Source organism: Chelmon rostratus, chromosome 12, assembly GCF_017976325.1.
Source record: "Chelmon rostratus isolate fCheRos1 chromosome 12, fCheRos1.pri, whole genome shotgun sequence".
NCBI lineage: Eukaryota > Metazoa > Chordata > Actinopteri > Chaetodontiformes > Chaetodontidae > Chelmon > Chelmon rostratus.
Window position 1 is genome coordinate 14,527,277 of NC_055669.1, and position 11,912 is coordinate 14,539,188.

Genomic DNA, 11,912 nt, shown 5'->3' on the forward strand with positions numbered 1-11,912 from the left:
GCTCAAGTAATTTTAAGTTTATACTTGACTTTGTATGCAACAACATCTTTTTCTCATTTCCAGGCATACTCAGATGGCACAGCAGACTTTCCTGGACCTCTGCTCCCTGAACAAGAGAAGAAGAAAGGGAGGAACAAGAGGGCTCCAAAAGGAGAGAAGCCTGCCTCTCGCTACAAGAAGAGGAAGAAGGAAGGTGATGAGAGGCAACTAATGCACTCTGGCCCTGATAGTGTAATGACTCAAATCAAACAGGTAAGATTTTTCCACCTTACAACCTGCTCCTTATAAAATTGGTTAGCGCTGCACCACTTCATGTCTTTGGGAACAGAGGATGGTAAAAAGATTATAGCTTGAATCTGAATGCTTTATTCCAAATTTTGCAGTATTAATTACTGCCTGCATAGAAAATTGTCTCCACCAAGTGCACAGACATTTTTTTCCACATATCATAAGCATATTACTATAATTAGGTACTTGTTAGATGATGGTTGCACACACAGGTATTAGAGGCTTTTATTATTCGGTAGAGTGGAAGGGGATTCATTATTATCTTGCAAGTCCTTTATTGTTTGAGGCTTATTGATTTAAACTCTATGAAGCTGTGTCACTCATTTGAAATGTAGTACAATACCATGTCATCATCAGAGCAGAACTAAACTAGCATGTACTGGAGTGTGCTAGTTTCTCACAAGTACTTCGCAAATCTGGCTAAAAGGGATATCATGCTATGACTGTGGCTTTAAGCTGGAAAAACCTCCATACTGGACTGCTTATTGTTTGATGCTGCCCCAATTTACCTGCCTTGTTCTACTGTCTAATAGTATAACTCAACCAGAGAATGGACTTTCATTCATTTCATTCAGCCATTCTTTAAATCTGTGGTGTTTAAAGTACAGTTAAAATTGGAACTATAAGGTTCCAAGTGTGTGCAGCACAAAAATAAAAGCAGTTTTCCCAAATTCACTGTTTGCACACGAGACTTCAAGCATTAGTCAATCACAACGGGTAAAAGAATGATCATGGGACCAGTTTAATGAGGAGGAGATGTCTGATGCTATGTTGCCATTAAGGGCTTTATAAATAAAAAGAAACCAATGCCTGTTACGTTTTACTGTTAAAGATGCCTACCCAGCCTCTTTATTGCTCTTTATTTGCTGTCTATTTACATCTTATCATTTTGTTTGCCGTTTATCTGCATTGTGGGTTATGCTTAAACATCATTGCACTTGTACTGATTCTGATTTCACTCCTCTTCTGTCCTGTTTTTCTCTCCTGACACAGCAGCTCTCCCTGCTGCCCCTCATGGAGCCACTGATTGGGGTCAATTTTGCCCATTTCGCTCCCTATGGCAGTGGCCAGCTCAACGGAGAAAACCTCCTCTCTGGTACCTTTGGCAGTGCCTCACTCGATGGAGTCTCTGACTATTACTCCCAACTGGCCTACAAGGTAAGATGATCTTACCTTACTAAGTTGGATCACAGTAGGCAGTGATGTGTCTCAAGTGTGTCTGTAGCAAGATGTGCTGACATTGTATTGGTTCTGATTCCTACAGCAGAGTAATCTGAGCAATCCACCAACACCACCGGCGTCTCTTCCTCCCACACCACCACCTGTGAACCGACAGAAAATGATCAATGGATTTGCCACAACAGAAGAGCTTGCCAGTAAAGCTGCTGCCATGGGTAAGCATTCATGAGGATGTACTTTAGACCCCATTTAAACCTGGTATAAAGATTTATTTTTAGTTTAGCACTAAGGATATGTTGTTGTTGTTGGGTGGGAAATTAATGATATATAGTAAGAAATAACTGTGTGTGCGACTGTGTATTGCACTCATCTGTGCATCAGATCTGCTGTTAACAAGGCATATAATTTATCTGGTCACGGAGTAGCCTACATCCCGGCACTGCAACAGTGTTTCCTTTTTTTTTTCCTTTTTTTTTTTAAACAAAGAAAGGAATAACTTGATGTGTTACATTTACCAATTTACAAGAGGGGACAAACGATTATGAATTTGTCACAGACAGCATTTGACAAAGTTTCTAATGTTTCCCCTTACTGAACATCTCACAAAACTGATTTCTTTAGGGGAGTCTGGATGCAGAGTTGCAACCACCTCAAATTATTCAGACACAGGTTTGGCTCTGGAGGACAGAGATCCAATTTCAGTGAGGATAATGAGAACATAAAAAAATACCAGGTGTAAACACAAAGACAAGATTGAAGCGTATATTATCTGGATAACGTAGCCATATACAAATCCCATTTAAATGGTGTAAATGGGGTATTAATGTCACACCTTCCCCCCCACTATCTCACACTACCATAATCTTGAAACAGGTTCAGGAAAATTACAGAAATCAGATATTGAGTATTTCCATCTTACAGGCAGCATAGCATGTGCATTCATATTGACATTGTGCTGCTATTTCATACAGTGTCCAAAGGCCTGGTCCCAAAGCCGCTACATGTTCCATTTAGGACTGAGGAAGATCTACTAGCCCGGGCCATCGCACAGGGACCCAAAACTGTGGATGTTCCAGCCTCCCTCCCCACCCCTCCTCACAACAACCAGGAAGAGCTCAGGTAACAGACAAATAACAGTAATTCTTTCAAGTTGTCTTTTGAAGGGCCACTGCACCATTAACAGCTGTCATAACATTAGCTTGTGTTGATTATTCATGTTATGATGATCTATTTGGGTTGAATGGTCTTGACAGAGGTCTCTTTCTCCTCATTAAATGATTACAGTAATAGAGGACAGGAGCCTTGCAAAGACAGGGACACACCTGACAGTTTTGTTCCATCCTCATCTCCTGAGAGCGTGGTTGGCTTTGAGATCAGTCGCTACCCAGACCTGTCTCTGGTGAAGGAAGAGCCCCTGTCCCCCTGCCTGTCTCCTGTCCTCCCCATACTTCCTGCACCTGATGGAAAGGGTAAAGACACACAACTCTGACATAATCAGCACAGTTAAAACATTTATTGCTGTGACTCCAGTCATAGTTTATTGGATGTTTTTGTGTATGCAATTTAAACACAGAACCCCAGCATGCATTTTGACTGTGTGGTAGTTTTTTTTTATGAATGTCCTTCCTTTTTCATTCTCCAGGGTCAGAAATCAAACTGCAGGATATCAAAACAGAACCTTCTGCAATGTTTTTTGGCTCCCCCTTTGGCCCCATGTCTAATGATTCCAAACAAGGTCTGGTGTCTGTAGCTATCACACTGAGACCAGCTGCAGCAGAGGTAGGAATACTCAAGTTTATGCTGAATTTCTGTGAAAACACTTGTAATTAAGTCTCACTTTTTCAGACATTTTTTCCAGAAAATGGAGTTCAAAATGGGCAAAGTTTGACCAGTCAGTGAGGGAGACAATAACTGCTCTTTGTTCTGCCAAACTTTATCATAGTTTGCCGGTCATGTTTGTTAATCATCAGAGTCTTAAGTTTATGGAATTACTCAGTTGTTGTAAAGAAAAACTATTAAATCATGTATTTTGCACAGATTGTTTAACAGCTATTTTTATATTATTAATGTTTACTGGCAACTTTTGGATATGCCTATTCACTTTGTGTTACAAGGCTATTTTTATGGGTTATTGATTATCTGCTATCTTAAGTAAAGTTGCATTAGAACAGTTATACAGGCTTCTAAACTTAACATTAGTGAGATGTTAGTGTATCTATCGTCTTGCAACCTTTTTCTACTGGTAAAAAAACATACCAGTTTCAGGTCATTATGTGTCCAAATTTCTAGCTTTTCCCCAAATTATAATTTTTAATTGGTGGCCAACATGCTCTCAGGTTATGTTGGGGTCCACCTTAGGAAGTGGCTTCACCTGCCTCTCACAATTTAGTTTGGAAGTCTTGCATTTGTTTCAAAATATTTATCTTAAAAATCAACAGAATAAAACACCAAATGTACTAACAATAAAAGCATTGTTAAAAATAGCCAGGGATATCAATGCAGACACACACAAACACAGCAAAAATCCAGTCTTGCTCCAACTCTCCATGAGATTTTTGATGAAAAACTGAATCAACTAAGATATTCCTGTTTTTGTTTTGTTTGTTTTTTCTCAGAACATCACGGGTGTAGTGGCAGCCATTTCAGACCTACTATGTGTGAAGATCCCCAGCAGCTATGAAGTCAGCAGCACCCCAGACAGGGGACCCCTATCCATACTCAGTGGTCCACGGGCGGGCCCCCATGGCATGGAGCCTCGGCCTCCCATGCTCTTCCATGGACAAGGAGACAGTGGAGGGCTTCACGGACGGCCGGGACAGATGATAAGGCCCAGTGGAGCACAGGGGATGATGCACCAGCAGCAGGCACATCATTTCCGTTTCCATCCCAACAGCCCAGGTGAGGAATTGAAACTAAATGAAACAAGAGCATCTCTGATTCCCTCAAGTAATGTATTACAGCCTGTAATTGAAATGCCATGTCTGATTTAAGCTAAACATAATGACTCCCTGTGAAAAACCACAAAGCAACAACACAATCACAATATGCAATTGTTTATCCTTAGACGTCCAGAGGAGCAATTGTCTTTCTTAACAGTTTTACTAACTGCCCTCTTGTCTTGCGTATCATTATTAGTCTGGGACTGAGGGTAGCATATAGCCTACACGCTGACACACATCCTTATTGATTATAGCGATTGTCTCAGCTAATGAAATAGGGCAAACAATTTTTGTTTAGAACACTGTGACATACAAACTCTTGCTTATTGCAGTAAGAACATGAGTAACAGACCTAATGATTGTTGTTCACACAGAAACATTTGGATAAGAAAGTGGACACTTACTCAACAGTCCATCGCCCGCTGCTTCAGTTGTCAAGCCTCATTTCTTTTACTTGTGAAATAGGGTGTTTTATTTTCCCAGCTAATATTTAAAGTCGCACATCACATGATTGAAGGTTCACTATCAGAGACTGCATTTTGAATTCATTAAAAAAAAAAAAAACATATCTTCTGTTACTGCAGGTGCAGCTCTGGTTCGAGGACCTGACCAGAAGACCCCTGCCAGCCCTGGATGTAAACCTCAGTGGTGCTGCCACTGTAAGGTCGTGGTTCTGGGAAATGGAGTGCAGAAATCCATCAAAGATCTCCCCGCCCACATGAAGGTACCACATTCATTAGGCTTAAACATTCTGAATGGCAGATGCTATGATGGTATATTGAGTAGGCAGGGCACCTTTCAGCTGGAGCACTTGTGTGTGTGATTCTGAGGTTAATAAACTACAGCATGCTTTAAATATCCAGACCTTACTTTAGATGATGTATTATCTACTTTCAGCCTGAAGGGCCATGCACATCTGTGCACACACAGCACCACAGTAATACTGCATTTATCCTGTGATTATGTAAATCCTGCCTGCTGGAGTTAAATCCATTTCAGATCAATTAGTGAGTTAAATAGCATACCCTATGACTCCAGTCTTGAGAGTATTTTGGATATTTAAATATTGTATGTTTTTATGTTTATTTCAGAACTTCTTTTCATGTCAGTTGAGCTTAAGCAGTTCACTTTGGTCAGACTTTGATTAAATACCTCATTCCCTATTCAGCCTTTTAAAACTACTGATTTCTCTCATTAGGAATCTAAAGGCCATTTTAAATCTGAACAAGACCTGGTCTTCTGCAGTCACAGCTGCTTCCTTCTCTACTGTTCCTCATCATCACAGCAATCCAGGTCAACTGCAGAAACTAAGGTCTGTACCACTATAACATATGCAGAAACACCACCTATAAATAACATGCAGTAAACATCATGGATCTTGTCTCATCTTTTTAGGAATCGGTGTCCCTCCTCCCTGCCTCTGAGCAAACAGAGAGCCTTTCTAAAACTCTGCACCAGTACAGTAACAACATGTCATCACTGGATGTTCATTGCCTGGCCCAGCTTCAGCCCAAACAGTCTCCCCCCTCTACTCCTCCAATCCCCTTCCCCACAGCAGGGGAGACATCCAAGACAGAGACCAAGTCTGATGCCATAAAAGTGACAGTGAAGCTGAAGGCCCGGCCAAGGTCTCATGACGGCTGGCATCAGGGAAAGAGACAGAAAGGACTCCGCTGGAGGAAGTGGACTGTCCAGGTGGTGGTGCCAAGAGGGAATTCCCAACTCCCAGATGAGGATAAGATTGATGAGCTCCTGAATAAACTCGGGGCCTCCCTGCGCCCTCCTGTCTCACTCCGGGACCAGAGGCGGTGCTGTTTCTGCCACCAGTTTGGAGATGGGATCACTGATGGCCCTGCTAGGCTTCTTAATCTAGATCTTGACGTATGGGTTCACCTAAACTGTGCCCTGTGGTCGACTGAGGTGTATGAGACGCAGGCTGGCGCCCTCATCAACGTGGAGCTTGCACTGCGTCGTGGCCAAACAGTGCGCTGCGCCTACTGCCAGCAAACTGGGGCCACCAGCGGCTGCCATCGCCTACGCTGCACCAATGTCTACCATTTCACCTGTGCTCTGCAAGCTCAGTGCACCTTCTTCAAGGACAAGACCATGCTTTGTCATGCCCACAGGCCCAGGGGAACAGCTGGACAAGCATTGGAGCACGAGCTGCGTTGCTTCGCCGTCTTCCGACGTGTCTACGTCCAAAGAGATGAAGTGCGTCAGATTGCCACTGCTGTACGGCAGCCAGAGTTGGGCTATACCTTTCGAGTCGGCAGCTTGGTGTCACATGCAGTGGGCCAACTAACCCCTCTACAAATGGCAGCCTTCCATTCCTCAACAGCCATTTTCCCAGTTGGCTATGAGGCTTGCCGCATTTACTGGAGCATGCGCCATGGCAACCGCCGTTGCCGCTACGTCTGTTCTGTTGAGGACAGAGAGGGACTGCCAGAGTTTACCATCAGAGTCATCGAACAGGGCTACCAAGACCTGCTCCTGACTGACACCTCTGCTAAAGGTTTGTCCTTATGGGTTCTTTGGAGAAAAATATTTTGTGTGTGTTTTAGCCTTTCCAGAGTGCAGCTTTTAACCAGCATGTGTGCTTGTCTCACTGTAACAAGGAGTGTGGGATAAGGTTCTGGGACCTGTTGCTGAGAAAAGAACCGAATCAGGCACTCTGAAGCTCTTCCCTGTTTACCTGAAAGGAGAAGACTTGTTTGGACTCACAGTCCCTGCAGTCGCCAAGATCACTGAATCGGTTTGTAGCTGTTTTTTGCAGTTAAAGAATATGAAATTTAAACAAAATGTGTAGATCAAATTCTGTAGAGGCTGCATAATGAAACCCATTGTTAACACATTTATTCCAGCTCCCAGGAGTGGAGGCTTGTGACAGATACTCATTCCGTTACGGACGCAACCCTCTTGTGGAGTTGCCTCTCATGTTCAATCCAGCTGGCAGTGCCCGCGCCCAGCCAAGAACCAGCTCTCCCTATACTTCACTGGTGATAAGGTAACTTTGAGTGAAATGGACATTAATTATCGTATATTGTCTCAAGGCAAAACACATTATTTCATTTTGATTGTTGTTGATATTCTAATTATTTTCATTCCTTTGCCCTCTCAGGCCACAGCCACAGGCTGTATCCAGCAGCAGTGCCAGGTCTAACCAGAATGTAGCCCAAGGAGAAGGTGGCGCCCCCCATAACAAGCCTCCGGTAGTGCACCCCAGGTCTTCTCAGTACCGCTGGATGAAGAGTGAGTGGAGAGCCAATGTCTATCTGGCTCGCTCCCGCATCCAGGTTGGTGTTAACATAGTCACTTAATTTTTTTCTTTTTATTTCTCAGTTTTAACAGAGGCTTATATATTTGGATTCTGTTTCCTGTGAACATAATATATAATACCTGCTTGTGTAATGTTACTCACAGGGCCTGGGGCTGTTTGCTGCTCGAGACATCGAAAAACAAACCATGGTGATTGAATACAATGGAACCATCCTCCGAAATGAGGTTGCCATCAGGAAGGAGAAGATCTACAGATCTCAGGTAAGCATCTGTTTTTAATACTTATTGAGCTGATCTTTTGATTGAAGTTACTTTCTGCAAAACGGCAAAAAAATTGTCCTCTCTCCCTGACAGAACCGGGCAGTGTTCATGTTCCGCATCGACAGTGAACATGTTGTTGATGCCACTCGAACTGGAGGGCTAGCAAGGTACCAAAAGTTGCATTGGTTGTTTGACATTTAATGAGAACATAGAAATAACATTTGTTTTCTTTATTTTAGTTCTTTGTTCTTAATTAGATTTTTGGTCTGGGAATTTAACGGTTTTGTAACATGTTAAATGTCGTGATCTAAATATGAAGTGCGTCTTTTTAATAATCAAATTCAGCATCTGAGCAATACCATTCAATTTCACATATAGTCAAACTGCCTTTTAGCCAATCAGGAAAAATACTGGGGGTGGGGGAAAAAATCAATTCACTTAATTACCTTGTTTCTTTTTTTAGGATTCCTGAATCAGTTTTATCAGTTTGCTCGATACTAACACATAATGGGAACAGAACAGAAATGAACATTTACTTGATATGCTTAACTTAAAATGACATGTGTGCTCATACATAGAGGCATATATTTCATATGCTCAGTCAAACTCAATCTACCGTGCATCATAAACACTCCACACTTACCAGTTACAGCAACCGCATTGGATCAAAACTCAAACTCAAAATTCCCAGTGGGTTTTAAACTACAGCCACCGATCAATGGAAATGGAAACGTGTGACAGAAAAGGGCAGCTCATATACAGTATATCATTCTTACAGCACTAGCTTGAAACAGCTGAATTTAGCAGTTTACTTTAAAAATTACGTATTTTAACACTTTGTAAGCAGTAACAATGATTCTGCTCAAATAAAACTCAGAGAGCCTGACTGACGTGTATTGTGCATTGTTTTTGAAATATGACTTATGATGTACAGTCTCTAGCAGTCTCTCGAAATATATGATTTAAAGCTAACAAAATAGATAAACAATAAATTAATTTCTAATTATTAATAATAATTTCAATTTAAACTGCGTACCTTGCTCATACACACAGTTTCTGTTGCTTTACCTCCCTCCCAGATGCTCATCACACATTGCTTGCCATTGTTGAGCTTTAGTGTCTGTCTTTGCATGCACACATTAATTTAACATAAACATAATATCTTAATACAGCTGCTGATGGCTTTTAATTATACTGTATACTGGACATAATGCTTAAAATTGTGATGATCCTTTTGTAATATTTATGTGCAGGATTAAGTCTTTTGTGGTCCAGCTTAGAATGTGGCACAGTGCTGTTCTTCATATTAAAAGAAGTAGATATGGTTTTCCAAGATGACACCCCATTCATTCTCATTCATTGTCTCCATTTTTGCTGTATTTTCCAGATATATCAACCACTCTTGTGCTCCGAACTGCGTTGCTGAGGTGGTCACATTCGAAAGGGGTTACAAAATCATCATCAGCTGCATTCGCAGAATTGACAAAGGAGAGGAGGTACATTTCTTTAGTTATACTTCTTACTTATGCAGCTGCATGAATGTACGTGTTAGCAGTGCCAGTGTGTTGCTGACAGACTGATCTTTCCCTCCCTGTTTTCCAGCTGTGTTTCGACTACCAGTTTGACACTGTGGAGGGTCAGCACAAGATCGCTTGCCACTGTGGGGCTCCCGAGTGCAGGAAGTGGATTAACTGAAGAAAACAAAACGACAAATCTAAACGCATTCCTTGCTATAGTGTGTGGATGCTGTGACCTCTGCACAGAGAAAAAAAGGCGTCACACTAAAGTCATTTTATGAATAAGCAGAAGGCCTGAACCCTTGGAGAGATGAATGAATTTACTTGTTGGCTCATCAAGATCAAGCGAAACAACTGGGTGGAGGAAGGGAAATGTAACACGGTAGCAGGATTTGACTTGTGCCATATGTGAGAGGCTGTGTCGTATGAGATGCCTCTGTCTGTGTGTATGTATGTATCTGTGTGTTTGGTGTACATGGGGTGCGGAATCCACCAGCGAATGAGAAAGCACTGTGCAGGGTGCGGCCTTATTGCTTACTAAGGGCAGGCCCTTTTGTTTCATACTGTTAATGTATACCGTATGACTAAATGTAGACATCACTGAATGAGGAATGTACAGCAATGAATACTGCGAAGGGAATATTAACTTGCACTAAAAAAGAAAATAAACAAAAAAACACACACACGAAAACTTTTAAAATACTTGATTCCATGAGTCAGTTTTATCATAGGTCTCTGTCATGTGATTTGTGTGGAATTCGAGAGGTTTTGTATTTATTACTGAGTGAATGAATTTTATTCTCAAAATGATGAGACTGAGTTAAAGAAGGCTAGATTGCTATTGTTTTTGAAGATTGAGGAAGACATGCTGTTACTTTTGTATAAATGTACATAAAGAAAACTATAGGAATAACCGACCAAATGCTACCTTAACCTTTCTTGATGTTTGGGTGTTTTTAAATTGTTTTTGTTCTGTTTGTCATTGAAATTTATTTAAGATGGACGTTATTTCAGTTTGAGAGTATATATTATGATTATTCTGTACAGAATTTGTAATATAACCACAATAATTCACAAAGTATTTTTGTTGTATTAAAAGTAAGGTATTGTAGCGTAGTGTTTTGTGACTTACACATACTTTGACCACTCAAAAAAGAAATATTTTTGTTGACTAACGTAACGAGTTATCAGTTACAGAATCTTAAAAAGAAAAAAAAAGACTCTTCAAATAGTAAGAGATCAGTGTGATCTGTTTGCTGTTAATCAGGTTTGATTTTAAAGAACTGTGAATTAGGTTTTGAAACCCAAAAACGACTTTTTAACTTTTTAACACGAATAGGAACACCAACATGTATTTACCTGTTTTTGTTTTTACATTGCTTTTAAAATAAGGTGCAAACGTCTAATGATATTGTGAGTTAGACGAACCAGTGTGTGACAGAAAGAAAAAGAGTGTGGGGAACTCTTACATGGAACCGTAGGTTGTTCTACCTTTTTGGACAGAGATGGCATTCTCCTTAATAAGAAATATTTCTTATACTGACACTTCACAAGTCACATGCTTAGAAACGGAAGAGTTTTTGCGTGCACAATTTCAAGTTGACTGTAAAATTTTGGAGACAGTCTTAGAACTTGTAATGTATATGGCATGTATTTTTTTAACTTTCCGAAGACTCAATTGTATATATTTTCTCAATGAATGGTTGTAACAAAATTGTTTCTTGGATATTTTTCTTCTCTTGTATGATATTACATCATCCTGCCAGTGTGTTTGTGCTACATTTTCTTGGTCGTGTAGTCAGATTATGTTTTCTCTTTTTTTTTCTCTTTTTTTCTTTTCCTTTTTTTTGAAATGCCTTTTGAAGTGTACAGAGTATGAGGTTTGGAGTTTGTGGAATTGAATTTAGAAACATTTACAAAAATAAACTATTTTACATGTTAGCCAGTTGCATATGTGATATCAATGATTACACATTATATTTTAAATGAAGAAATTAAGGCATAAGAAATCTTCCTAAGCAATAGTGTTGTATATTTACCAAGCAAAACTCAAAGCAATTAGCTGAGTATAACTGTATGACAATTACTTTGATTAGAAATGGTCAATATATTTAATGGAGCATCCTTTTAGAGGCCCTTTTATTGCAAGGATGCAAGCAAGTGGTTTTAGAGGCCTTGTGAGGTGAAAGTACTTGTTATCTCACAACCAAGAAGCAAATATATATATTTTGGTAAAGACATTTTTTCTTTCATCCCTTCAACCATCTTGTGACTGTGGAGGGCCCTGACCCCTAAACACAAATATGCGTGATCATTTTCGCTATAATTCAACTGAATTTAATCTGTCCGTTGTTTGTGCTGGGCCTGGATGTTGATCAAGCCTCCCACAAACACTCCTGGGAGTCTCACTGCAGGTTTGACTGACTAAAAATACTGCTGCTGCCTCTAGACA

The 11,912-nt window shown here is 40.5% G+C and overlaps 1 protein-coding gene across 4 annotated transcripts in view; it reads left to right on the plus strand.

Annotated features, from left to right (window-relative positions):
• The window catches only part of kmt2cb (lysine (K)-specific methyltransferase 2Cb), a 67,431-nt gene extending 56,036 nt beyond the window's left edge, over nucleotides 1-11,395 (plus strand). For 3 of the 4 annotated variants that reach the window (XM_041948280.1, XM_041948283.1, XM_041948282.1), the window contains 17 exons: nucleotides 64-252; nucleotides 1,282-1,446; nucleotides 1,553-1,682; nucleotides 2,439-2,586; nucleotides 2,752-2,936; nucleotides 3,110-3,246; nucleotides 4,083-4,365; nucleotides 4,991-5,130; nucleotides 5,605-5,718; nucleotides 5,802-6,918; nucleotides 7,022-7,158; nucleotides 7,268-7,410; nucleotides 7,525-7,699; nucleotides 7,827-7,943; nucleotides 8,037-8,110; nucleotides 9,331-9,439; nucleotides 9,546-11,395. In XM_041948280.1, the coding sequence (XP_041804214.1) occupies nucleotides 64-252; nucleotides 1,282-1,446; nucleotides 1,553-1,682; nucleotides 2,439-2,586; nucleotides 2,752-2,936; nucleotides 3,110-3,246; nucleotides 4,083-4,365; nucleotides 4,991-5,130; nucleotides 5,605-5,718; nucleotides 5,802-6,918; nucleotides 7,022-7,158; nucleotides 7,268-7,410; nucleotides 7,525-7,699; nucleotides 7,827-7,943; nucleotides 8,037-8,110; nucleotides 9,331-9,439; nucleotides 9,546-9,638 (3,456 nt within the window). In that variant the 3' untranslated portion in view covers nucleotides 9,639-11,395. The remainder of the gene's footprint in view (nucleotides 1-63; nucleotides 253-1,281; nucleotides 1,447-1,552; nucleotides 1,683-2,438; nucleotides 2,587-2,751; nucleotides 2,937-3,109; nucleotides 3,247-4,082; nucleotides 4,366-4,990; nucleotides 5,131-5,604; nucleotides 5,719-5,801; nucleotides 6,919-7,021; nucleotides 7,159-7,267; nucleotides 7,411-7,524; nucleotides 7,700-7,826; nucleotides 7,944-8,036; nucleotides 8,111-9,330; nucleotides 9,440-9,545) is intronic. The other variant, XM_041948281.1, reaches the window with a different exon arrangement.
• Nucleotides 11,396-11,912: the final 517 nt, after the last annotated feature.